Consider the following 27,777-nt stretch of genomic DNA (forward strand, 5'->3'; position numbering starts at 1 on the left):
GCAAGTTAAGCTAGGTAATAATTTTATCTCAAATACATAATATCTATATTTAATATTTACATGGACATGGGCGTCCACCCAAACATTTTTCTGGGGGGGGGGGCAAAATTAATTTAAAAAATAAATGAAGATTTTTTTATACATTTTATACTTACATTTTATTTATAGTACATTATTATGATTATTCTAAGAGGGGCAAGTGGCCTGTCTTGCCCCCCCTGGGGAAGCCCATGCATAGGCATGAATATCAAGATAGTGATCTATAATATAACACGCAATAAGGGGTACTATGATGTAGACATAAACATTTAAATATATAATGGGAGGAAGATATCCATTGCACCGGGTCAGACGCTGGTAATAATAAAAACGATTAAACTAAAATCATTAATTACTAAAGGGGTAATTAAAACGCCGCGGATGACGCGGGTAGTCATAAAAATAATAAACAATAACCAAGGAGTCACACCATTTTATACAGGGATGGAACCAGCATCAGTGATGCATCACCCGCAAACATTATTACATATTAGGTTTATAACGGGTAACGACGATAGGACAGCATTTCTGGGAAATGCTAGCGGGACCGTTGCGGTTGCGACAAGCTTGCGCGTGGGCAGTGCGTCATCCGGACGTCATATTTTGATACGATCATCGCACGTACAGCCCTGAATCCTGAAATGCGTAATAGTGTGAGAATGTAATGACACATATCATAGACCAGAAGGGATAAGAGTAGTAGGACGGGGAAACCTACTTTACCTACTATATAAGAGAACACTGGAGAAGACTCCGACAGACGTGATATTACCAGTTAGCGCAAGCACATTCACGCCAGACTGACTACATCAGAATATTGTCATTTGGATCTACTGGATCTAGTCTAATTTGCAATTAAAAACACTGAAATATTTTTGTAGTTTTTATTCTTCGACACGACTACATCTTAACTATTCAACGCCTATAGTTTATTGGTCTACTACAATTCAAATATTGTCACAACGGAAAATATAACACAATTATACATATATTATGACAAAAAACGTAATTAAATACGAAGTAAAATTTGTTAAAATAGTGAAATAATATAATTCAAATATCTAGTGATTGATTTTTTTTACAAAGTATTCATACAATTTATTTAGATAGCGAATTAATTTTATATCCTTTCGTTTTTTTTCTCTGATTATTTTGAAAAACACTAGGAACTTTTAATTTTACTTGTCAAAAGTATAAACTATAAATTATTCTAGCTCTCAAGCTATGGAGTATGAATCTTTGATAGAAAAATCAATGTTTGGCGATTAAACTAAAAAATGTTATGAAACGCTTAAACCAATGCTGCCTATAAATAAATTTAAAAAATTTGTTATTTTGCGCAAATGCTCCTTATTTTTATAAACACTTTTCTAGTTCTCTAACATTTAAATTATCATTTACTGAACACGAAGCTTGTATATTATTATTATTGCACTGTGCAATTTCCACATTGAAAAATATACAAAACTATAACATCCAATATCGATTTGCTATTTATAATTTATTTGATTATTTCTCACTCGAAGACTAGGAACCGGTGTTGTACGATTGAGAACGTTTTACCTTTTTGGTAACACGATTGAGAACGATTGCCGGCAGATCAAAGACACAATATTTTGTATCGTATAACCAAACGATTGAGAACGATTTTTCGAACGATGTTACCGTTATGAGTATTTAAAATATAAATATATTGTCTAATATCAAAACTAACGAAAATGTTCTACGTAGTACGTGTGTAAGACGGAGATAACACATGTGGGTGCGACGTCCTCTTAATGTTTAGTAATAAAGATAATAAATACAATATCGTGATTTACGTACCTATCTGCAGATATTCCAAAATTATTGCCAAATTCAGTTGTTTGTTAGACAGCAGTACAGCACGGTAACAATACGTAATATTATAGTGTATCTAAATCTAATATAAAGTATGATGGAAAACTTTAAAATTATAACGTATAAGTATAATTATATATAACTGACAAATAAATGATATCTGTATATTTTTATTTTTATTAAAAAGTCCGAAGACATTATTAGTGTCATGCAAAAAGTACGAAAATACAAAATATTTTTATTTTAAAAATTTAAAAATGTTTGTAGACATGTTTATAATATTATACACATTATATTATTATATTTTTTCTATTTTCTTATTTTTATTTTTATTTATATAATTTATTACAACATAATACATATTAGAACAACAGAATCAACATTTATTTGTAACTAAATACATTTTAACAAACAATGAATTTTATTTATAAGCACGTGCACGTCAATCTAAACTAAAACTAAAAAAAAAATAGTATATCATAATATAGTGGATTTCCGTTATATTTATGTCAGTTATACAAAAATATAACAATATGTGTACATTTTTAAATTTTTAAAATAAATATTTACTATGTACTAGGTACATAAAATATTATGTATTTTCGAACTTTTTGTCCGACTATAAAAATCGAATCCGGACTTTTTGTCCAACTTTCTTTAAATCGGACTTTTCGTCCGCGATTCAGAAAAAAATAAAAATACACCGAAATTCGGCATAAAAATTTTTTGGCGAGGCCGGATATATTTGCAATTAGTCGAAGACGTCTGAACTACTCCTGTGTCGTTCGGGTGGTTAGCCCAAACGCACAATGGAGCAATGATGTAAAGTGCATACTGTAGAAGCATGAGTAAATGGGTCTGATATCTAAATCGTCACTCTTGAAAAGAGGTCTGCCGTGCGGCTGATTTGACGTCGACTACTGCGGGCGTCCTCGCATACGTAGGCATCGGTTCGGCTTTATATATACATAGCACATTGGCCTCAGTGATCACTGGGTAGAGCACAGACGCTTTTTTTGGATCGATCACCGCGATCCGGCGGTGGCGTACGATCGCCATGGGCCAGCTACCGCACATTCCGCGTAGAGCGCACTGCCCGTACCGAAATGCTCACACGAAAAATAAATTATTATCCGATGTGCATTGTATAGGTACTATTGATTATGGTTTAATTTTCAGAATACTATAACACAATAATATACAAATAAATCAAAATACTTCAACCAGTCCCACCAGTCGCCATGGCCCATGGGTTTGTACTTATTGCCATTAATTATTATATACAACATATTTTCAGTGTTGTGAAGTATTTGAGTAAAATTAGTATTCAAATACTTTTTTTCCGTATTGAATACTTTTTATTATGACGCATTTAAATGATTTTAAACACTTTTTATTATATATTTTTTCTATCATATTTGCCACTGAGTTACCCATGACTAAATAGATTTTATATAGATCTATTTAGTCATGAATTTACCATTTTTTTTTTATCAGTTGCCCGTGACCCTAGTTTTAAACCTACACACACAAAACACATATAATATATACACACAAACACACACCACCCACATATCAGCACTCACGGGATTTGCTCGGCTTCCTTGTCCACTTCCCGTTGAGTGTTATTATTCAAAGATACACGCACAACGTTTTAAGTGCAATCCGATAACCGGGCACACGGGCCCGGCCTATTATTGTTCGTTCCCGGTCCAAACAACAAACATACTTTTTTTGTTCTTCTTCCCATATAAACGAATATCAAATTGAAGGTATACATATACATAAAATACAAAATTGATTCTATACTTATTAGTTATTCTAGATTTTGAATATTGGCTATGATGTTTAAGCATTTTTTCGAAATTTTTCTAACACTTAAAATTCTATTATCTTTTGTTTTTAATCTCCCTGTGCATTTTTCTTTTTTTTTTCATTCAAACATAACAAAGTATATACTTATCATTATTGGTTCGATGTTTTCTATATTGATAACCGTCGTGTACTGCTAAAGCATTGCCCTTACTCCTTAGTAGTTTCCAATATTTCGGAAGAATAATTCATTTTAAAATACTGTACCAAACTCTACAGTGGTGCATACTATACTGCTGAGTAAACGATATTGAAATAACTTCTGTTGGTCGTTGCACCATCACATAGCTACCATACTGTCTACTTTTGCACCTACATTCTCTAACAGAATACCTGCTTTAATCAGTTGGACTAATATGGTACCTATGAATTAATGTAACAGTAGGTAGGTATACAAAATAAAAAGTAAAATAAACATCAATAGTTATTGTTATTGAAATAATAACCTTTAACATGCATACATTTAGATACAAATACACCTATTGGTTGTGAAAAACTACAACCTAAACTTTGGAACAAAAAAAAACCAATCCATGATCAGATTTTTCTCCAGAATTATGAGTGTCTACATTTCTATCAGTCTACTAGACCTGAATAAGTAAGAGTATTTGTATTTACTTCAAAACTTTCTCTGAAAAAATCTCATCAAATACTAAAATGTCATGTTTTTCTCGATCATTCATTGATGTTAATTTCTTTTCTAGAAGCATAAAAAATGTTGAGTCAAATCCACAACCAGACTTGCTTAAAGATAAATAACGGGGAATTGTTTTAACAATTAGGAAATGGGAGTACTTCTTGCTCATGTAAAAATTTGTATGTACTAGGTGATCTAGAAAACATATGATAATTTTGTATTTATCCTATATTGTTGTCTTTAGAAAAATTATTACCTACTATGATAATACCTTATGTTTAAAAGTATGCACATAAGTAATCTATTCTCTGAATATCTATGACCTTAAGGATTTTTTATTTTACTTGGTGCAATAATTTAATTTATGACTGCTTTTTGCGATTCATTAACAGTAACATTATCAATATTGAAAGAAATAGTACTCATTTTTTCTTTTAATGCACTAAATCGATGATGTAATTTTTGTACGAGTCATATAGAACGACAGATCTTAAGCTAAAGTTCCTAAATTTTTAATAGATTAACAGTTAATAGATGTGAATAATTATGCAATTCATTCTCAACAAAACCAGTTATTAATTCCGGCATTCCGCTAGAAAGTTATCAATTTTAATTTATTAATATAAATAAATTCAAAAATATAGTACCTATTACAAATAAACAACTTACCTAAATTAATTTTGTTTAATCCTTGGCCACGATAAGTATTATATCCAGTATGATTTAATAACTGCACAGAATTTATAGTATCAACTTCAAAACCCATTACCATTATTTTTCCTGTAATGCAGCGGTTATCAAACTTTTTTTTTTTATGTACCACTTAAGTATATTATCAATCAGTCGCATACCACTAATGATTAAAAATAGAACAATCCAAATTCCAAATTGTATAGTTAAATACATTTATTTTAAATAATAAATCAGTAAAATACTACAACTGCAGTATAATTATTTTTTATTTATTAGTATTTTAAAATAAGATATGAATTAAATAATTGAATGGGTTTATTATCCAAAAACAGACCTCCGCGTACCACTATAAAGTCTTTCGCGTACCACAGTTTGAGGACCGCTGCTGTAATGGAAAGACGGCACATTTATTACCTACATATCCACTAACAACATGACTTTGGATGGAGAGTACTCTTTTGTTAGATTCCATGATAGTTCAAAAACGGTCGTCTATATAAAAGAAATAGAATTTATAAAATTTATGTTATTTAAAATATATTTTATAATAAAATGTTTGCAGATATGACACAGTGTATTTAGTAGATAATAAAAAAAAGTGATCATACTAAATGGATATTAAACAGAAACTAAAATTAAGCATAAACTTTGTAACGTCACAGAATGATTGGCTCTTTGTCCAAACACGTTATAAAAACAATCTTCCTTCAAATCAATTAGACGTACCTACAAAAAGTTAGCTTAAGACTTGAACCAAAAAATGTCAAAATAATTGCAAACAATTTGTATACGCAATGCTCGAATTTCACTGTAATATTTAACATAATAGAAAATCTGCCACAAGACTATAGGAAGTCGATTTTCTAGACGAGAGGCTCAATGTTGTTGGGCATAGAAATCATGATTTCTCTCAGCGTCCAGAGTAGTACTTAATTATGTAATTTTCCTTCCCATACTCATGAGCATAATAATACTAATAACTAATAACTCTGTTAGATTGTTTGGTTGGTAGCAGCCAGTTAGTAGGTAGTTGCAAGTAAATACCGAAACAAGCATCTATTTCATATTTTTAAGTACTAACAAGTTCACAATTGCACAAATAATAAATAAGAACTGATTTAAAAGATTTACATGAAAACTGTTGATAATTTCAAACAAATAGATATATTTCAAAAAATTATACAATTTTATTTGTAGTACCAAATATTGTTACTTCAGGATTTTGAATATCATTAAAACTTTGAATTAATTTTAATTCTTTTTTGCTCATTGGTTTTTTTGAACCATTTTCATTTGTGTCTATTAATAATATTAAAAAAAAAAAAAAACAAACAATTATTCATATTTTAATTAATTATTAAACTTCAAAAATTGTATTTTGATTTGGTAATTACATTTTATGGTACAATTTAATACCGCCTGAATAGTTGCAACTGTTTTTTCCATGGAACGTTTCAAGTCATTATTAGTTAAGTTTGTCCATATTAATAACAAAGCAGTAAATAAATCTCCAGTGCCAGTAAAGTGTTGATCGATTATGGGAATATCTAATTCTACATATTCATCAGCTAATAAAATATAAACATATTTAAATATTAGAAATGTTACAACTTCTTGTATATGACTTAAAAAAAACTATCTACATTCTGTCTCTAAAAAATGTGGTTGCTTTTTAGTACTCGATTAGAGTGAAGAATGATGATTTAGATAGTGGTAGTGGGAGCGAGTGTTTTAGTTTGTGTGCAACCACATTATTTCGTGAACACCTACAGGTAAACCTATGAGTACCTATAAAGGTATACAAATATTAACTATTAATACATAAACGAGATATAATATATTATGTTATGTTGTGCTTATCATTGTTAAATACATTAAATATCTTTTCTTAAAATGTCATCAATATTTAAAATAGTGCTATCAATATAAAACTAAACATTATTATCGTAATTGTAAATGTTGCATTAAAAAATTTTAGTGATAGTTTATAAAGCTATTTATGATAGGCCGAATACCATACTCAGGGTTTGCCACAGGTCATCTTATTCAAGTCTGGGTAATGCTAATATGTTCTTTTATTAATTACCAATGTATACGCATAAATCTCATCCGTGTACAATTTCCAATTTATAGAGAGATATGCACATTTTGGATCAGTTGAATCTAATTAAATTTTGTTTCCCAAAAATATGTCAGTATTTATTGCAATGTTTAAAAACAATGTTTTCCTAACTTAGCTAAAGATTTAAAATGTTTATACATATCTTATACCCATTTGTATATTAATACTTACAAGAAAAATGTCTTCCAATACATTTTATAACAGAATTTGAAGATAAGTTGGAAGATGATACAACTATTGTCTTACAACCCTGATTATTTAATATATTCAAGGCCTTATAAATGTCATTGACAGTTGTAATAGTTATACCAGTTAATAACCTATTAGAAAAGAGATATATAATAAATATTAAGTTCAAGGTAAAAAAGATATAATAACAAATATAACTTTACTCACTCTAATTCATATGCATTCGGTGTAAGGATATCAGTAAATGTATGATTTCATTCTTATAAACATCTAATATTTCTTTTGGAATATACATTTTTTTATTATCGCCCATTACAGGATCACAAACTTTAAAATACAAAATATATTTATAAATAGTTAATCAGTATAATCCACATTTATCAGTTATAGAATCAGTTTTATTACATAAAACTGGATACTATAAAGTAAAATACACACCATATATCAAATCTGGATTTTTCTCTTTTAATATTTTATAAACTTCTGCAATTTTCTTTAAAAACATTGGACATCCGATGTAACCAGTTAATAGATATGAATAATTATGCAATTCATTCTCAACAAGACCAGTTATTAATTCCGCTAAAAAGTTATCAATTTTAATTTATTAATATAAATAAATTCAAAAATGTAGTACCTATTACAAATAAACAACTTACCTAAATTAATTTCGTTTAATCCTTGGCCACGATAAGTTTTATATCCAGTATGATTTGATAACTGCACAGAATTTATAGTATCAACCTCAAAACCCATTACCTGTAATAAAATTACAATCATTATTTCTAATGTTCTATACAAAAACTAATATTGTTCATTACCTGTAATGGAAAGACGGCACATTTATTACCTACATATCCACTAACAACATGACTTTGGATGGAGAATACTCTTTTATTAGATTCCATGATAGTTCAAAAACGGTCGTCTAAATAAAAGAAATAGAATTTATAAAATTGATGTTATTTAAAATATATTTTATAATAAAATGTTTGCAGATATGACACAGTGTATTTAGTAGATAATAAAAAAAAGTGATCATACTAAATGGATATTAAACAGAAACTAAAATTAAGCATAAACTTTGTAACGTCACAGAATGATTGGCTCTTTGTCCAAACACGTTATAAAAACAATCTTCCTTCAAATCAATTAGACGTACCTACACGAAGTTAGCTCAGGACTTGAACCAAAAAATATCAAAATATTTGCAAACAATTTGTATACGCAATGCTCGAATTTGATTGTATCAATAATTTTCTGTGATTATATCGATATTAAAATATTTAACATAATAATATCATAATAGATAATTTCCATCCTCATAATATTGATATTCGACAAAAATCAACAGTCGTTTGGAGAAGTATCGAGTAATCGCAGGCTGCTAACCACACCTGCCGTAAATACGTTTGTATCATTGATATAAAATATAAATACGTATTCGTCTCACTGCGCGGTTTTTCGGTGGCGTACAATTAAACTCTCAATAGAGGGCGATAAGAACCAACAATACTAATAAATTCGTATTTTTTAATTCCAGCCAACATAACTTTGATCGAGCGCGGTGCGGGGATAACTGGTTTTTATCGTCACTAATAATTAATTATTATTACACTGTACTTTTTAATTTACAGATAATGTAATATAACGACGTATTTTTAAACACTAATAATAATAATAATTCAAATTATAATTTATATGGTTGCCGCAAAAATCATAGGTGCAGGCGGTGCATAGCACTGGGGCCCGCAGCGTCGAAGCGCCCATAGGGCCATAGCAGATAGCCGTCAATTTTTTTTTATTCATAATTGTTGTATTATTATTAGGGCTCGTGACTTCTAGGAGTCTGCATGTTTTTAAATAATTATTAAAAACATAGATAAGTAATATAGACATTTTTTACATAGTAATACTTTTATATATATAAAATTCATAGTTGCATATTTTACATATTCGACCATTTTTCATTTTATAAGTGCATGTTTCATAATTATTTATATGAATGAGTAAGTTTTTAATTCCCAACTTAAGAAAATATCTAATATCTCAATTTTCAAGGTAATTAGTACTATATTAAAAATATACAAATGTATTCAATTTAAATTGTTTTCTTAAAAATTTTAATTTTAGACTAAAACTCGATGTAAAATGAAAACAAATCTAAAAAAAGGAAAATAATTATCTCAGATAATTAATCAAATTTATCTTTGTATGGATCATATCTACTATCTATCTACTATTATTTATTACAAATATGTATACTTTTTTTAAATGCATATTTTAATAGCATACGTGTTTAGAGATTCTTTAGGGCGTAAATGCATGCATATTTTAAGGTTTTTTTTGTGTATGAAGTCCCTAGCTCTAATTATTATCTTGTATTTAAGTTCATATAACAAAATGTAGAAGTCTGGTCCGTTTAACTTGGAATTGTTTACCTAAATATTGGGAAAAATACGAAGTCTATAGAATAAATAGATTTGTTGATTATTATTTATTATTGTTCGAACGCGGATCGATTATCGCCTTATCGAAATTAGACAATTCCCCCAACGAATGTGCAACGGATGGCGAATCTTCCCGAGCCGGTTTTACCCACTCCCTCTTCGAAGTTCGACACCGTACCATCTGCCGTGAGTCCATGAGTGCTAATTTATATATAAGCTGTGCCGCCAGCCTTTACAACATAATATTATATGACACATTTTTTCCTGGCGTTCGAGCCCGACGCACCGTTGCGTCCGCTCGCCGTCTCGCGCCGTGTCGTACGGCAAAACCGCGTGTGCCGCCAACGCGTTCGTATGCACATTTTAAGCCGTTGTGCCATTTTGCCAATTTATACGCGTTCCTTACCAGCGGTTGACCGCAACGTGCGCTATACTTTTTCGCCGCCCGTGTGCTTTGCGTATCGTCGCCGCAGTGGTGGTTTTGTGCGTCTCGCTCCGATCGCGTGTGCGGTCGAGCGACCAATTTCGAATTGGTCCTCGTCCCGATATTTCGGACATTGTCGGCCGATCCGAGTCGCCAGTCGTTTTGCTGCACGTCGTTGCCCCGTTTGGTGGCCGTGCGTGTGTGCGGGTTGTTCGAACCATGTGTTTGATGAGCTCTTCCTGTGCGTTGTCGCCAGAGTATCTCGTACGTTTCCGTCACCGTGCACGACGCGTTCATATTACGCATATTTGCGTCGCCGTGTGCGGTGTGCGTATATAGCCCCCCCGGCTGACCATCGTCCCAACGTCCCGGACTACAAGGCGAAGATCGAGCGGTGTCGGTATCGTTATATTATTATTTGTATTATTTGTATTTATATCGTTCTAATTTATATAATTATTATACCTGTAAGATTAATTCTATTATTATTATCTTATGGGCGCCCACCTTTATTAGGATACTTAAGTCCGATTGTGCCAATTATTATTTTCTATTTATTTAATATACATTTTTGGTGGTGGCATATGCACCCGTATTACCATTGATGTGCTATTATATTATATATATATATATATATATATATATACCGGGTAATCTTTTCCCGTTTCCAACACCTCGCGAGTCGTGTCCGATAACCGCGAATTTCCAAAAATAGGATCGGACGACACGTCGCCGACATTTGGTAGCAGAGCGTAGTGGTTATCCGACCTGAGTGCGGGATTCGGAAGCGGTGTGTTGGCTGTGTATTGCCCTGGTATTTTGGTGCAGAGTTCAGTGTTCGGGTGTTCACCGGACGTTGACATTTATTGTCTATACGTGTGTATTAGTTGACCGGCCTTCCCCGTGGGTGATTATTATTATTAGTACTATTTAGGTAAATTAATTTAATGTGTGATGCGCGCATAGTGCAGATAGTAGTATATATAGCTGATATAGGTGTTTATTAACATTAAGTTAACCGCGTTGGTCGTGGTGTTGCTATCAGCTGTGCTGTAGATTAACGTTATAGGTAATTCTACGCACTATACCTGGATATCGTCGAAAATATATTCAATAAGTCAGTGCGAATACGCGACGGCCGTTAGTTTTGATATCGTCGATATATCTAAACCACGATTAGAGATATATATCTTTAATCGTGATCTAAACTACGCCTAATTAGTCGCGTCGGTTGCGGCATTGATATCTCCGATAATATATCAATTGCACTAACGTTGTAGGTATGCTACGTAATTGCGCCCGTGGTTGAAGCGATATCGCCGGTATACCATTATTATTATTTATTATTTGCGCCGGTCGCTGTGAAATATTTTCTATAACATTTTGGGTATTGTCCGTTCACTCCGGTTGTTCATACCGTGTTGTGATTATTTAGTCCGTATGAACATTTATTCGGTTGTAGTCTTCCAATTTCCATAGAAGCGTAGAGTGGTGTCCGCCACCACGGCCGAAGACGAAGAGCGTCTCCGCCGTCTTACGAGATTATATTGAAATTGAATACTCTGAAGCGCGCGACTGTGATTGCGCAAATTCGAAGTACACATGATGTGGCGTTACGTGTCGGTACCAGGGCCGTCCTTAGGGGGGGGCGAGCAGGGCCCAGGCCCTGGGCCTCGCGCTTTTTGCTTAAATTTAGGGCCTCGCGTTTTTTTTTTTAATTGTTTTTTTTTCGTAGTATTTAAATTGTATGTTTTATATACCTAATTAGTAAATATGAATAAATGTATAAAAATAACGAAGTTGGTTCCACGTACTAATATTGGAATATCCATAATACAATATTTTCGTAATCGCAACACATCAGCCTTGGTAGTTGGTGATGCGACAGGCAGCAGCTACGGACCGTCTTTTTCGTCGAATTGTTATTAGTTATTAGTAGGGCTCGGATTTTAAAGGAAATGCTTCTTTTTATATATTTAAGATAGAAATCTAATTATTATACATAAATTCGTTTCACGTCAATCTGATTCCAAATAAACGAATTTATTTTGGCTTTTTTAGCTTTTTTTGTGTAAATGATTTTTGTGCTTTTTTCAGTTATTCTAACTGTGGAATTTTTATATGTCTATTATGTCATAAAAATAAAAAAAAATGTTTATTTACTTAATAAGAAATGTGAAAACCCGCAATAATGACCGTGATCGTACCATTAGTGTGAAATGACCTAAAACGTATAGATTATCGATCTGCAGATAGTTAATAGGTCGATAGCTTATCGGCTATTGAATATAGTAAATACGTGGTAGTAAATTCTTATTTTAATTTAAATTAATTTTTAAATTTTTTTTATTCAGTTTTATAAATTATTACTAATTATTCATGTTAATTTTTTGCTTTTTTATAGAATGAATATGCTTCATTTTTGCTTTTTTAAAAACAATTTTGTGCTTTTTTTGTTATTTATTATGCTTTAAAATCTGAGCCCTAGTTATTATAGTAATAGATAATAATAGATTTAAAACGTCGCCGTCGGGCATCGGGAAAACATTGATAATAATAAATAATATGTATTGAACAAATAGTAGGTAAATTGATTCTATTAGTAGTAGTTTTTACTTTTTCGAGTGTGCGTTTGCTGTTGACATCGGTTGTATCTAATATTCTAGTACAATAATATTAAAATGAGTGGTCGTTTACATGATAAATATCGAAAATTTAAAAGTGGTGGTGAAAAACGAAGACTTAAGAGTAAAGATTGCTATTGAACATCAAAATAAATGTCAAAAAAACTCTTTATTCAAATTTTTGAAATTATAGTAATGATACTATAGTCGATAGTGGTCAAATTAAAAGTAGAATAAATGTTAATCTCCAATTGAGCCATAGTGACGATGTTAATACAGAAAAACATATTATAATCTATCTATAATACCTAAAATATGTACAAGTATTTTCGCCCTGGGCCTCGCAAATCCTAAGGACGGCCCTGGTCGGTACCGATAATAATTTAGCTCCCCTGTACTCCCTTTACGTGGCTGACCTAGACTCTTTGTAGCACGAGTTCAAGACTTTTGATCTGGCCGTATTAAACTGTTTGTTTGAGCTTAACAGGGCAGACGAGTATTCGCTAGACTTACATTCCTCAGTGCGCAACCTTGTCGACGTGTCCAAAACCGTTTGGACACAAATATGTCATATGGGCGCGGAGCGTAGGTATTATTAATAAAGCACGTTTGACGACTAATTGTGAGTCAATTCCTCGAACGTCGAAGACTGTCCGCGGCCAACGTATTATTTTTGCGAATGGACGTTTTTCGTAAGTGTTACCGACCCGTCCGCCTGCGACCGATATACCTTCAGGCTTCAGTCGTGTCCCGCCCAACCGTCACACCAGCGTTGAATCGTGATTATGATACGTCAGATTGTAATTTATAGACATTCAGCCCGTTCAGGTCACAATTGCCCAAATTGGTTTCTACACTCGGGCCCGTAATAAGGTCGCCGAATTTCATAAGGCCGTGTATTTATGATTTGTGTAGAAAAGGGCCGCTCCCTCTCAATATTATTTGTGCAGCCCGCGCTGCCAGTGAAGCTCATCAGTGGTCATTGCACTTTGTTAAAGGTCCGGCCGTGTTAAAGCGCGTAGTCGCGCCGCCGCCGCCCGTGATCCCACTCCACCCCGTGGTATGTCGACAGCCTACAATGTGCGTACGAAATCCGGAAAGCTATCGCAATGCATATCCGTCGTTATCGGTACATTATTTACCTGCGCGTCGCCGTCTTCGGTACGTCAAATCGGTCAAAAAATGTATGTACAATCGAGGGTATCAGTATAACTATTTAATTATTATTAATAATAAGTAATTTATATATATTAAAGGTTATTATATACTTAAATTACAAGATAAGGAACTTAATCATAAAAAAAAAAAAATCAAATTAAATTAAGAAAAATATAAAAGCTTAATAAACTTAACCATTATTTAGTTTAGTAAACAAAAAAGTTATATTAACTGAATTATTTAATTTTTAAAAAGTTTAAATTAACATGGCCACATGGGTAGTTTATACCGCTGTTTACCGATTTATTAGTATTTATTTTATATGGCATAATAAAAGTTTCAGTGCTAAATGCTAACTAAAAATGTATGCAATAGGTAGTTGTATGCAAAATAATAAACATAGGGCCATAGGAGATCACGATTCCAATACTCACAATATGTATGCTACTATATGGGTCTGTCTGTATAGATCTTAGCTACCTACATCTTTTAGGGTATTGTTGTCTATTTTCGTTGAAATCTAAATTTAAACACAATAAACAATATTATATTTTCCGTTATAAAATATTGTTAATACAAAAAAAATTAACATCAAACATTACCTAAATTAATTAGGATATCCCTATTTTTTCTTGTTTTTATGGAAGTTTGCTATGTTGGTCAATTGTTTTAAGCAGACCTTTGTCATAACTTCAATAATTTGAAGGCATACAAACTAACTGGTCATGACTGCAAACACATATTGCAATTTATATGTTTTAGTGTTTATATAAAATAAATTAAGGTGTGTGTATCTTTCTTTTTTGATTAGGAACTTTTGGTTTCAAAAATATCCAATATTGTTGTTCTAGTTCCTTAGAAATTAATAATTCCAAAACAATTTCTTTCACCTTTACCTTGTTATTTATAATTGAAAATAAAAAGTATTGAAATAGATCATTTTTTACAATACATAGCCTCAACAATAATAATAATGGTTCTTTCATTTACAATAATGAGGAAATAAATACAATTGTATTATATGTAAATCTTGAACTACCAGTAAAAATATGTTTGAAACGATAAACTAATATAACAAATTTTAATTACTAGACCACATGGAATAATGAACATTAAACATAATTATTACCAGACAAGATTTTACAATTATTAACAGAATAATATTGAATTCTTATTAATAATAAGTTATTATATATTTAAATAACTAGATAAGGAACTTGATCAAATTAAATTAAGATAAATATAAAAGTTTAATAACTTTACCATTATTAAACATTATCAAAATAATAATTTATTTTCATAACTCGATAAGAAAAAAAAATGAATACATTTAAAATTAGAAACATTACAACTATAACATAGGAAATACATTAAAATTAAAAATAAAATTAAATAATTACATTATATACTTAAAAACAAAAAAATACATAATAAGTTCAATTGACTATTCTTCAAACTTGATCATTTGAATCAGAATCCTGAAAATTAAAAAATATCGAAATATCATATAAAAATTATTAGTGCAAACTATCAGGATTTAAAAATATACATATATTCAATATTGTATATAATTTTAGTAATATTATTAATACCCATAATCTATTGAAGAAACAACTGACTTGGCACGCTTGTTGCCCAATGTTGCAAATGTAATATATTTTATTTAAAACCACAACATCCAAGTAATATGTTTGTTTTTCAAATAGAATACTTAAATACTTAAAGTTAATAATAGTACAATATTTATCTTGGATTTGATCTAAACGAAATAACTTTTGTGAAGTATGTATGCACTGATATATAAAAACATTTAGTCTGATAATAGAATCAATTTCATAATTTAAAATCTAGCTAATTGCATAGTTGTTAATTCATTTTTTTAATTTCAATTATTTTCAATTTTTAATTAAATTGTATACCAGGTTTAAATTAATTTTTTGTAATGCTTTTTTGTTTGTTAATTATTGTGTTTTAAAATCCAATAGTGAATAATTAATAATCCAAGGTAGTTAAAAAATAGTTATAGTCAGTAAAAGTGAAAAAATAATAAAAATTTATAATAATAATTTACGAAGCATCGATAACCTAGGCACTAGATGGTAGTACAAGTGCAACACCATACCATAGCTGGTCCTGACTATAAATAAGAAATCTATTTCAATTTGCTAGTTGCCAGAACTAACAATCTAAGGTTGTGGGTATAGAAGCTCAACTATACCTGAGTTAGCAAAAGAATTTCTTATTACAAATTTAAAATCGGTTGGTGAACGGATTATTGGAAATAAAAAGTATAAACGCCAACATTTATAACAAAAAATAGTTACGTTTCTGGTTTTAAAAATAGCCAATAGGTGTTGTCATTTAAAAATCAATAGTTGGTACAATAATTTGGATACTATGCAAATAACAAAAAATACAATACCAACAAAATTATAAAATTTTTTTAATTTAAATTCTTTTAAAAAAATTTTAACTTATTAAAATAATGACTGTTATTTTTTTAAATAATCATCCTGTATATGCTATATTATAAAATGGAAGATTATATAAATTATAAATGACAACAAGACTCATGTATTTTTCTAAGAATTGGAAAAATAACATAATTTTTATTTTAAATTAAATAATTTTAAAACTTAATATTATCTGTACTAATGAAATTAATTTATTATATTACTTATGATTGTGGTGATATTCTAGAGTTGGGCAATATATCATAATAGGAAGCATTTTTGTTTAAATTTAAATCTGCTGCTGTGAGAGGCAAATGAGCATTTTCAATTATCTGAAACAAATGATAAAAATATAAAGGTTAATGAATTATTGTTTCATTGATATACATATTAATGAAGTAATAAATAAATAAATAATAAGTAAGCATTACCAAAATTGAATGATCATTTAATCGAGCTGCCATATGTCTGCCAGGTACAAGGTTTAAATCAATAAATGTATTTATGTGATTACAAATATTTGTCATCCACTGAATAATGCGTGCTTTGGAACATTTGAAATTAGTAGTACGTATTGATTCATGGTACTACAAATAAAATATACATTCATAAAATTAACTGAGAAATTCTATCTACTGTGTATACGATTTTATGTGTATCTACTTGATAAGTAGATTACTATTATGGATGTGTATATTATGAGAATTCAATAAAAAATCATTAAATGGTACTTATACTGAATAAAAAATAATTATATATATGTTAACTAAAACATTAACATGCATTTTATTTGAATGGAAATCATGTTTTAAACATTTAAAAGATACTATTTGAGAATACCGTGTTCTTACATTTTATACCATAAAACATGTATATTTAAGATTAAAGAGAACTATTGAAATTGTGATTACTTAAAAAAAAAACTATGGATTAAAATAAGTTGAAATCAAAAGCAGACATACATTTTTAGTTTTTTAAGAACATAATTTATTATACAATCCATTTAAAAATACATTTTATTATGAAAATTTATAATACTCAATATAACACTTACCTTACAACAGAATGCTTGTACATAATATTCATATTCTAAAACCCTAACCAAATGATGATCATCATCTGAAGGTAGATTCATTTTTTTTTTTATTTCTAATAATAATTGCTCAGCATTTCCTATTTTGAATGTAGATTTACAAACTTCAGCATCAACTATAAAATATGATACATATTTAAAAAACTATAAAATGTAAGTTAGATTAAAATAAGTAAAATGTAATAATCAGAAACTGTATAACTATATGAAAATTTGTAATTTAGTAATTATTTATATAGTACCTTTAAATAAACACATTAATAATCAAATAAATAATTACCATGGATATTATTATTAATCCTATCTAAAATACATTAATCACTTATGTATTAGATTGCTGTTTAATATCTTTGGTGAATGGGGCATTGCTTAAAAAATCAGTTTTTATAACATGAATTTGAATTTTTATTTATTATTATTTGGAATAGTTTTTACATACTTGTTAAAAGAACCATAATTATTACTTAATAGGACGTTGCACCCGCACGTGTTGTCTCCGTCTTACACACGTACAACATAGTAAATTTTCATTCAACAGTATCAAAATACTGTGCTTTTATATTTGATATTAGACTGAATTGACCTATTATTAAACTTATAGGTTAGTACAATATCTGTATTCACCCGATGATTTTTAACGAAATTTTAATTTTAAAATTAAAGTTTGATAATAGGTTAATTCAATGTAATATCAAAATTAAAAGCACAGTATTGAAACTGGTGAACGAAAATTTACCATGTAGTACGTAATTAGCCGTAGACAACACATGCGGTTGCGACGTCCTCATAAGAGGATATCAGTGGCAGCGTGACCGTGATTTTGTGGGACAAGTGTTACAGAAAAATATTTGGTGGGTAGGTGGTGGTTGGAAAATATAAAAGTTGCTAGGTTTTATTTTTTCAATGGCCTATGGATATCTGATAATTATAGTTCGTAGATTTAGTAGTATTATTTCACATTAGTATTAATACACCAACGTGTCCCACAAATTAAAATTGTTTGCACTGCCACTGGAGGATATTATATCATAATATGGTATTTAAGTTGCTTTTGTTTAAGTAAACATTAATTTAGATACAATATATAAACTTCAAATTAATTTACATTAGTGTTATCAAAAAATTAACTTTTACAATGTTAACAATTAAATTCAGTGCAATTAGACTGCACCGTAGATAGTATAATATTCTTCAAAGACTGTGATCGTAATAAATTTATATTAATTTCATTTACCTTCAGGAAAAGCTGAGGAGTACAACCTTTCCAAGCTATTAATTGTTTTCTTTATATTATTCTCGTCGACATTGGACTCTACTGTAAACAAATATGGTAAATCTAACTTGCCTTCTTTTACGTCCGTTTTGTTGATTATTCCATCCTAAAATAATATAATTAAAAGTTAAAAATTATCAATATATATAATTATCACATTTACCTTAAGAAATGTTAAAAATTCGAAAAATATATTTTCGTAATCATCCGGATGTTTATCCAAACAATCAATTTGATGATATTGCTTAGCATATCTTCTCATTGGATAAGGATGACCTGGAGGACAACCTTTAAGTTTATTTTCAGCTGTAAACATAAGTTGAGTTAGTTTTTTTTTTTTTTAAGAAAATCATTTTAGTTCCATGTTATTTACTTATTAATAAGTTAACTGGCCCTCTAGTGCAGAGATTATAAGTATGTTTAAGAACAATTTGATACATCATTAATGAAATATTTAATTATTAATAATTTTTATTATCTGTACTAGGGGACTACTATAATATTTTATATACTTACAAAAGCCAATAATTTGTTGATAGGTGCGAGAAAGCCCATTTTTTAAATTAAATTCTATTGCTGATATTTCAGCAGGAAAATAATATTGTTCTTCATCAAAAGAATGACAGTTTATATGTAATAAAATAAACTTTTTATTTAATAATTCTGAAAATTAAAATTATTTCAATTTATAATAGTAAACTAAAAGAACATTTTGTTTAGAATAGGTATGCATGTTCATTATCTATATAAATTTAATTGATATTGTTCATTATATTAAAAAAAAAAAAAAATGTAATAACATAACATAATGCAACAGTTCGTTTTTCTTTTCTTTCTTATAAGATATTTACAAGAAATTTATAATTTTTATGCTGGGTGCACGAAAGTAATATTAATTGAATTAATTTAGGACTTATGTTTATCTGTTCAAGTTGTGTAAGCAGCTCAAGCAAAAGTCTAAATTGAAATATCTCATTACTTTTAAAATAATCAGGAAACAAAATACAAACATTTATGAATATTTTAATATTATTATTAAAATAATTGATTGGTCAAAAACTTGTTTTGTGTAAAAATTTCCATTTTCAATATTTATTTTTTTTTTTTTGATTTTCCGAATTATTTAAAAATAATTTAGGAAATATATACTATAAACTATAATAATAGTAAGAATAAAAAAGAACAAGTCTTTGTTGTACACATAACAAATTTAAAACAACAAATACTGTTACTATTTAGTTACTGTATAACTTATTTAGCTTGTCAAAAAAATAAGATTCAATTGAATGTAATTCAGCAGAGAAATTGTGTTTACTAAATTAGCGAACTTACTGTTGTTGTTTAATTAAAATTTATAGAATGCAGTCTCAATGCAATATATTAGTTCTTACCCTGATCGTTAGGTATGTTTTCAAACATTTCAGCTACAAGTTTCTCCATGTCATAAACAGCAAGTCTAATTTCTTCTTCATTACTAATATGATTCAACGGCTGTTCTATATTATGATTTGTATTTGAAATACATCTATTAGCAAGGACTTTGTATCTGTCTTTTTGACCTTCAGTCATATTCTAAAAACAATAATTGTCAATATAAACTTTAATAAAATTCTATATCATACTAGGAGTGGCCAAACTATAATTAAATATTAATCATAATTTATAAGTTATAACTAAAGCAATTTGATGTTATTGTCATAAAATTGGTAAAGGTAAAATTTTTTTTTAATGGTATATTTCTAAACAAATGATTCAATTTAGAGGTTACTTACATTCCATACTGGTGATAAGCTAATACTTAATTGTTCGTAGCTTGAAGGTTGTCTTCCTTTTCTAATTTCATAATCTCTATAACGTTTTAAGAAAGTGAAATAAGCCGATTTCTTGGGAGCCATATTTATCTGTAAAAAGAAAAAAAGGGACACTGAAAACTTGTTTACCGACATATCATTGAAGATGAAATAACCATTTGTATGGTTTCTTCGTGATTTAAACTATTGTGATGGTTTTCTATTTTATTTCTTGGGCAAACTTTAGGTAGAGTATTTTAAAAATTAAAATTGTTCATGTTAACAATTAACCAAACTAATATTGTCAATTGGTTAGATTTAAAATAAAAATTGATTTTCTTTATTACATATTTTAAGACTTCAGCTGTGTACATAAATATATTTGCTTTATCCATGAAAATACTATTTATTTTTACAAGCCAGTTTTAAGTTGATGTTATATTTAAAATGTTGTATGTATACATGGTACATTGGTACCCCATAGGCGTCATGTACACAGGAGACAGAAAGCTTGGGCACCCATAAGAAATATTGAAGATATTTATTTATTATTTTATAAAAAAAAAAAAATTGGTAGAAGAAAATAAATTGTTTATAAGGTGAGGCTTTACAAAGGAAATTTATTGAACTATTGATGGGTTAGAAATTAAAATATTTCTCTGTGCCGTCAGAAATTGAGGCCAATTTACGCCACTGAATACTAACGTCACACACTCACAAATTGTAATATTTATGTTCACACTTTTAAACGGTATAAATAAAATTAATTTAAATACTCTACCTTTACTCAATTCCAGTAGTAAAATACAATTTTAGTTACTACGCAAAAGCAATAAAAGGAAGAAAACAATTATAGGTCAGAAAGGAAGAAAGTGTGGGTGTCTGAAGACAAATGATTCGACTCATTTTGAAAGGTTAGAAAAATAGAAGATGAGTGTGCTTACTGGTAAGGTTTATGTTTGTTTTGGTGTAAATGAACTATAACCTACAAAAAACTCTGGATATTATAATGCTACAATGTCAGCGGATAGAAAAATTCAGAAATTTCATAACATTCACATTTAATCGGTTAATTTTGATTATATAGCTGCGATTGTGTGAGATTCTATCAAAAACTTAACGCTATATTAAAATTGAATATACCTCCAAGCAGTTAAATGTTAAGCTACAGAATGTACATAGATGCTAGGTGAGCTAAGCTAATAATTTCTAACGAGAAACGACTTAACGAACCTTACCTATCTTGGCAATGACCAAAACGTCCAAAACCGGAAAAACCAAAGTGATTAGTAATAACACAAAAGCGTAATGCACTAATGCCAAAGATTGAAATTTATCCACTTTTTCGAGAATGAGCGTTTGTTTTCGTAAGTACAACTACCATAAACAATAAAAAATATGGCGGTAGCTCAGTCCTTAGTGACCAGTGTTGCTACTTGTTAGCAATACGGTTGTCGGTTTCGGTTCCCATAATCGATCGCGGTGGTTGGAGGGGATAGTGCAATAACCACTTAGACTACGTTGCCAGATTTCCTGAGACATATTTATTTTCAGTCAGAAATTCTCATAGAAGAAACGCATAAACAGTGGTCGAACGATAATATAAGTGTTCCAACGGTTATACCTAACAAAGCCATTCGACAAAAAGCCACCCGTCACAATACTATTAAAAATCGACATAAAGCCACGCGACACAAGACCACCATCCAGTCTTGCCAATATTTTCAATATTACATCACAATTATTTAAAACGACAAAAAACCATCAAATTAATTAAATGTTGTATTATCATTTATATTCCGTCTATCCTAATTAATTTGTTATCAACATTAAGTTATTAATTATATTTTATTTTGTCAGAACGATTTTAGAAACTTAAGCAGTCTATTAAATAAATTATAGTTTAAAATATTAAATTGTACCTCGTCAGTGAGTCGTTAACTAATATAACACTTAAAATCAATGTAATCATACAATAAGCATAACTAAGTGGTTGGGGGGCTTGCTCTCTAAAAAAAAAACAAAATATAATATTTTATACATGACCAGCTGTAGCCCGCCCTTCTAAGATTATGTCTAAGTTGCGCTACTAAAAAATAAATTTAAATTCATATTTCTCTGAAAAGAATAATTATTGGTGCATTACTATTATTTTGATAATTTGTAATAGTATCATATTTACAAACTTGTTTACAAAAGTCCAAAATTATAATAAATTAATACATTTTAAATTATAAATGTTGTATAAAAGTAAAGTGGAATATAAAATATATATGTAATTTAAAACTCCACACAAAGAGTTCAAATTCTTGTTTTAATTACCTATGGCCGAAAACAAATATTAAAAAATGTAGCCATTTAGGACATAGCTGTTGGTGGAAAATTCAAAATTTAGGACTAACAATTTAATATCAAAGTGATTGAATTAAGTAAATATCTTAAAAAAAAAGGCGAGCTATTGTTTTACCGATGATTTAATGAGTATCCAACCATTCCAACCGAACGACGATCGAATTCAATAATTCACGGATTATGTTTTTGATAATTATATTATGATCAATCGAGATTTCCACCAGTAAATTGGTCTAAATGTAATGCAATGACAATAAGAACCACAAATTCCTGAGAGTCGTTTCATTTGCATTTTAATTCTATGTTTTACACAGCACATTAAAATATTTACCAGTTCTTGGAAGTTGTAAAAAAACTTATAAACTGACACATTATATTATATTAAATTGAGAAGCTTTAAAATAACAAAAAAACAACATTTTATTAAAAGAAAAATTTATAAATGACAAAATAGATGAAAAAAATGCAGGAATAATAATTTCATTTTTATTTAGATTATACAATACCTATTTTTATATTTGATTTATATTAAAAAAATTAGGGACCCAACTAGTATGATAATATTTAATTCGAGACCCAACTCCGATGCTGAGTAATGCAGCCAATTTACACCCGTGACTAAACTAAACCAATTTTGACGTTGGGGTGACCAATGACCATACTTCCTGTTTTGTACACGATTGTCCTCTATTAAAGCTTTGTGTCCTGTTGTCCTGAGTAACTTCTTTCACGCCTTTTGTCCTGAATTTTTAAGTCTATCCCGTATTAGTTCCATTTTTGCATTGCCTACTGTTAATTTATAAATTATTTTATAAGAAAATCGTTTTTTACTATTTTTTCGTTAGACAGTATTGAATAGAACATTCAAATCTATATACTTTTCAGTTGTATTTTTGGATTCTTGTTTTTACCATAATTTATTATTGTTGCATCACATTTTTGTCGGTGTCATAAACCGTACGTAATAGTATTATGTTTACCGACCGGCAAATATTTTTTTTAGAATACCTCAAATTATTAAATTTAATTAGTTCTTCAGAAAAATATGAAACATCAAATAGTGAAAACATGTATTAGAACAATCGCAATCAAAATAAATAACAAGATTTTTAAAAAAAGTAAAGTACATGAATAAAGAATTTGAAGAAATTTTAAAAAGTATTAATTTAATATAATTATGTTATTTTATATTTTTTCATAATTAAAATATAATAAGCATTATAATGGTTAATATTGTTGTCATGTTTTTTTTTTAAATATGGTCACTCTATTATACACCACAAAATATTTAAAATACTTAGCCTCTAAACTATTTATACTTTTATTTATAGTTTATAGGCATTTAAAAAGTACCTAACCTTATTTTTTATGGAAAATCCAAAAATCTATTGTTTTTATTTCACACAATATGTTGTTCGTTGTTTTTAGTCTACAATAGTCTGAACTCGGAATTTACTTTTGTTTTCAAATTTTAAATTTAACTTAAAATCTACTAGGTATGGAGATATTTGAAATTGAAGGATTTCGCTGCAAGAGTAAACTTTACCATGGAAATGACGGTTTTGATTTTAATGTTAAATGTGCTCGACAGAACTCTAAGTCCCTGAAGTGCATACAGAATGGTTGTCCTGCAACAGGTATTATAATTATAAATTACAATACATAATGAACATTTCTTTGTTAAACATGTCTTTTTATAGTTAATCAATGTAGCAGTGGCGTAATTTTATTATGTTTATGAGGATGACATTTTTTTACATGAGTAACTATTACCCAAAAATAATGTTAGTAGGCAATATTGAGTATGGAATTCCAGTTGTTATTCCTGCAAAAATAAGCTGATATGTGATACACCACCTATATAGGTATTTAAACACACCACTACAATAAAATAATATTATGTAATTAAAATTTTTTTAGGTTAACATGTTTTTTAGTATCAATATATAATTTTATGTTATAATTAAAATTTACATAAAATTGCCATGGCACAATCCTGGATCAAACAGAATAGATTTATTTTAATAGTTTATTATGTTTATTTTTAAAGTTGTGTGTTAGAATTAACCAGCAATTTCTTATTTATTCTTTACTAATACTTAAATACCCATAGAAAATAGGTATAACGTTTTATCATGATTAATATTAAATTCATAAAATCATAACTCATATCTGTTATAGTCAGTAATGACTAATGAATAGTCATAAATAAATTAATTTAATATTATTTCTAAACTTTAACTTAATTTAGTTTCTATACCTATAGTATCAATACTACATTAATATTTTAAGTACACTGATTTTGAGAATATTATTCAATGAATTATTTAAATGTCATGACATAATAATTATTCCAAGATATGTTTTGTTTTTATGTATCATTATCATTGACCTTTGTAGATTAAAAAGTCTACTTTTGTTTATAGACAGTGCAAAAATTGAGATGGATGCAGGTAGTCGAAATACCTATTCATTTTTAAAAACATTCTAGCATACTCCTTTTGTATCTTTTCTAATTCAAGTACCTAATTTATAATTTATATAGAATTAAAGATATCCCCCCTCTAAAAAATAATAATAATAATAACAAATTTCTAGTTATAGTTATAGTTTACACTAAACTGAATAGAAAAAATATATATCTATAATTTAAATTGGTATGTACAAATAAAAAATTTAATTACTATTGATATTGTGTACTAAAATTTAAATATTCTGTGCTATAATTATGTTAAAATTAAATGATTAGCCACTGGCCCTGACGGGGAAGGACTAGTAGTCTTCTAAAATGTAGCCCGATCAACAAGGGCAATAAAATCACACCCAGTTTTCCTTATGATTCCTTATATCCAGAGATGAGCAAGTATTGTTTTTATTATGTGATGATAATTAAATAATTGATTAGGATAAAATATATAAAATATATCATACATCACTATGTCTATACAAAGTCGAGTTCACAACTTTCCACATCATATAAAGTTGAATATATTCAACCTATAGGGATTGTGTGACTAACATTTTGTTACCTATATATTAAGATATTAAATATACAAGCCCCCCTAGCATAAGCAGCATTAAATTTGTGTCATTTGTATTAATAAATAGTAATAAAAATGTTTTCAATATTTAAAAGTTTAAAAATGATTTATTTGTTTAGGTCTTATGGTGGAAAATCTTCTGTACATGAAAAAAGCCCATAACCACCCAGAAGATCCAAATTTTATGGCATTAATATTATTAAAATAGAATATGTTATTGTGATGTGCAAGAGAAAGCACTCCACACAGAATAATTTTCGATGAAGAGATGTCAAAGTATTTCAAATTAAACAATTTATTAACAGTATAACACAGTTGATGTATATATTAATTGTGTATAAATTCTCTGTTTTAGAACGAATGGTCTACACAATGGGAGGCTGCAATATACTAGGTTTTTAAAGACCATGGAACGGGCTAGAAGCGATGCCCAACCCAAAATACCTACTACAATGTTAGAATATGCTGGCTGTTTCAACGATGTTCGTTATATCCACCTATTCCAAACATATAACGGTCAAAACATGTACCGGGGCTATATCAATGGCAGTCCAGATGGTAGTAAAGCTGTTATATTTATTTCGCCAGCACTGGAAAAGTAACTAAATATTAACAAAAAATGAATTTCAATTCAAACTATATGCTGCACACTTGCTAAACTTAACATTATTTGTCTGGAACAATATTAGTTTGTTAGCTTCTGCTCAAGAGCTTCATATTGATGCAACATTCAAAAGTAGACCAGCACAACCGGCAAATGATCAGTTTTTAATAATAATGGCAATGTATATGGACCAGGTAACTGCTTGAAATAATATAAATTTAAAAGAATTTAAGGTATAATATGTTAGTATGTATAATACATAATATGATATATGCATATATATATTACAGACATTTCCAATAGCATATATATTGATGCGTAGAAAGACAGAAGCAGTCTATTGATCTATTTATTTTTTTTAAAAAAATATATAATTAATTTTTGTGCTAATTATTTTTTTACAATATATAGCCTCAACAATAATAATAATGGTTCTTTCATTTACAATAATGAGGAAATAAATACAATTGTATTATATGTAAATCTTGAACTACCAGTAAAAATATGTTTGAAATGATAAACTTATATAACAAATTTCAATTACTAGACCACATGGAATAATGAACATTAAACATAATTATTACCAGACAAGATTTTACAATTATTAACAGAATATTATTGAATTCTTATTAATAATAAGTTATTATATATTTAAATAACTAGATAAGGAACTTGATCAAATTAAATTAAGATAAATATAAAAGTTTAATAACTTTACCATTATTAAACATTATCAAAATAATAATTTATTTTCATAACTCGATAAGAAAAAAAAATGAATACATTTAAAATTAGAAACATTACAACTATAACATAGGAAATACATTAAAATTAAATAATTACATTATATACTTAAAAACAAAAAAATACATAATAAGTTCAATTGACTATTCTTCAAACTTGATCATTTGAATCAGAATCCTGAAAATTAAAAAATATCTAAATATCATATAAAAATTATTAGTGCAAACTATCAGGATTTAAAAATATACATATATTCAATATTGTATATAATTTTAGTAATATTATTAATACCCATAATCTATTAATGAAACAACTGACTTGGCACGCTTGTTGCCAATGTTGCAAATGTAATATATTTTATTTAAAACCACAACATCCAA

The 27,777-nt window shown here is 28.8% G+C and overlaps 3 protein-coding genes and 1 long non-coding RNA gene across 4 annotated transcripts; 2 read left to right on the forward strand and 2 right to left on the reverse strand.

The window, feature by feature from the left end:
* The first annotated feature begins 4,226 nt into the window (after positions 1 to 4,226).
* Positions 4,227 to 4,611, forward strand: LOC132924188 (uncharacterized). Its single transcript, XR_009661299.1, has 2 exons — positions 4,227 to 4,348; positions 4,455 to 4,611. It is a non-coding gene; the product is annotated as an uncharacterized LOC132924188 (long non-coding RNA).
* Positions 4,612 to 6,257: 1,646 nt separating this feature from the next.
* Positions 6,258 to 8,313, reverse strand: LOC132927871 (pyridoxal kinase-like). The gene is given in 8 exon segments (XM_060992451.1): positions 6,258 to 6,379; positions 6,475 to 6,648; positions 7,374 to 7,522; positions 7,599 to 7,635; positions 7,638 to 7,718; positions 7,830 to 7,973; positions 8,051 to 8,150; positions 8,213 to 8,313. Coding segments are annotated over 8 exon segments (894 nt in total). The 5' UTR covers positions 8,300 to 8,313.
* Positions 8,314 to 10,025: 1,712 nt separating this feature from the next.
* On the forward strand, positions 10,026 to 27,231 carry LOC132927834 (uncharacterized). The gene is given in 5 exon segments (XM_060992425.1): positions 10,026 to 10,665; positions 24,505 to 24,645; positions 26,169 to 26,325; positions 26,405 to 26,647; positions 26,739 to 27,231. Coding segments are annotated over 4 exon segments (660 nt in total). The 5' UTR covers positions 10,026 to 10,665; positions 24,505 to 24,506; the 3' UTR covers positions 26,860 to 27,231.
* On the reverse strand, positions 16,543 to 22,024 carry LOC132927859 (uncharacterized). Its single transcript, XM_060992443.1, has 9 exons — positions 21,895 to 22,024; positions 20,639 to 20,767; positions 20,258 to 20,438; positions 19,383 to 19,529; positions 19,030 to 19,172; positions 18,828 to 18,972; positions 17,555 to 17,709; positions 16,932 to 17,087; positions 16,543 to 16,832 (listed from the first exon to the last, which is right to left on the reverse strand). Exons 2-9 carry the CDS (start codon positions 20,759 to 20,761, stop codon positions 16,725 to 16,727), a joined length of 1,158 nt encoding a protein of 385 aa, XP_060848426.1. The 5' UTR covers positions 20,762 to 20,767; positions 21,895 to 22,024; the 3' UTR covers positions 16,543 to 16,724.
* Positions 27,232 to 27,777: the final 546 nt, after the last annotated feature.

Source organism: Rhopalosiphum padi, chromosome 3 (assembly GCF_020882245.1).
Source record: "Rhopalosiphum padi isolate XX-2018 chromosome 3, ASM2088224v1, whole genome shotgun sequence".
NCBI classification, from domain to species: Eukaryota; Metazoa; Arthropoda; class Insecta; order Hemiptera; family Aphididae; genus Rhopalosiphum; species Rhopalosiphum padi.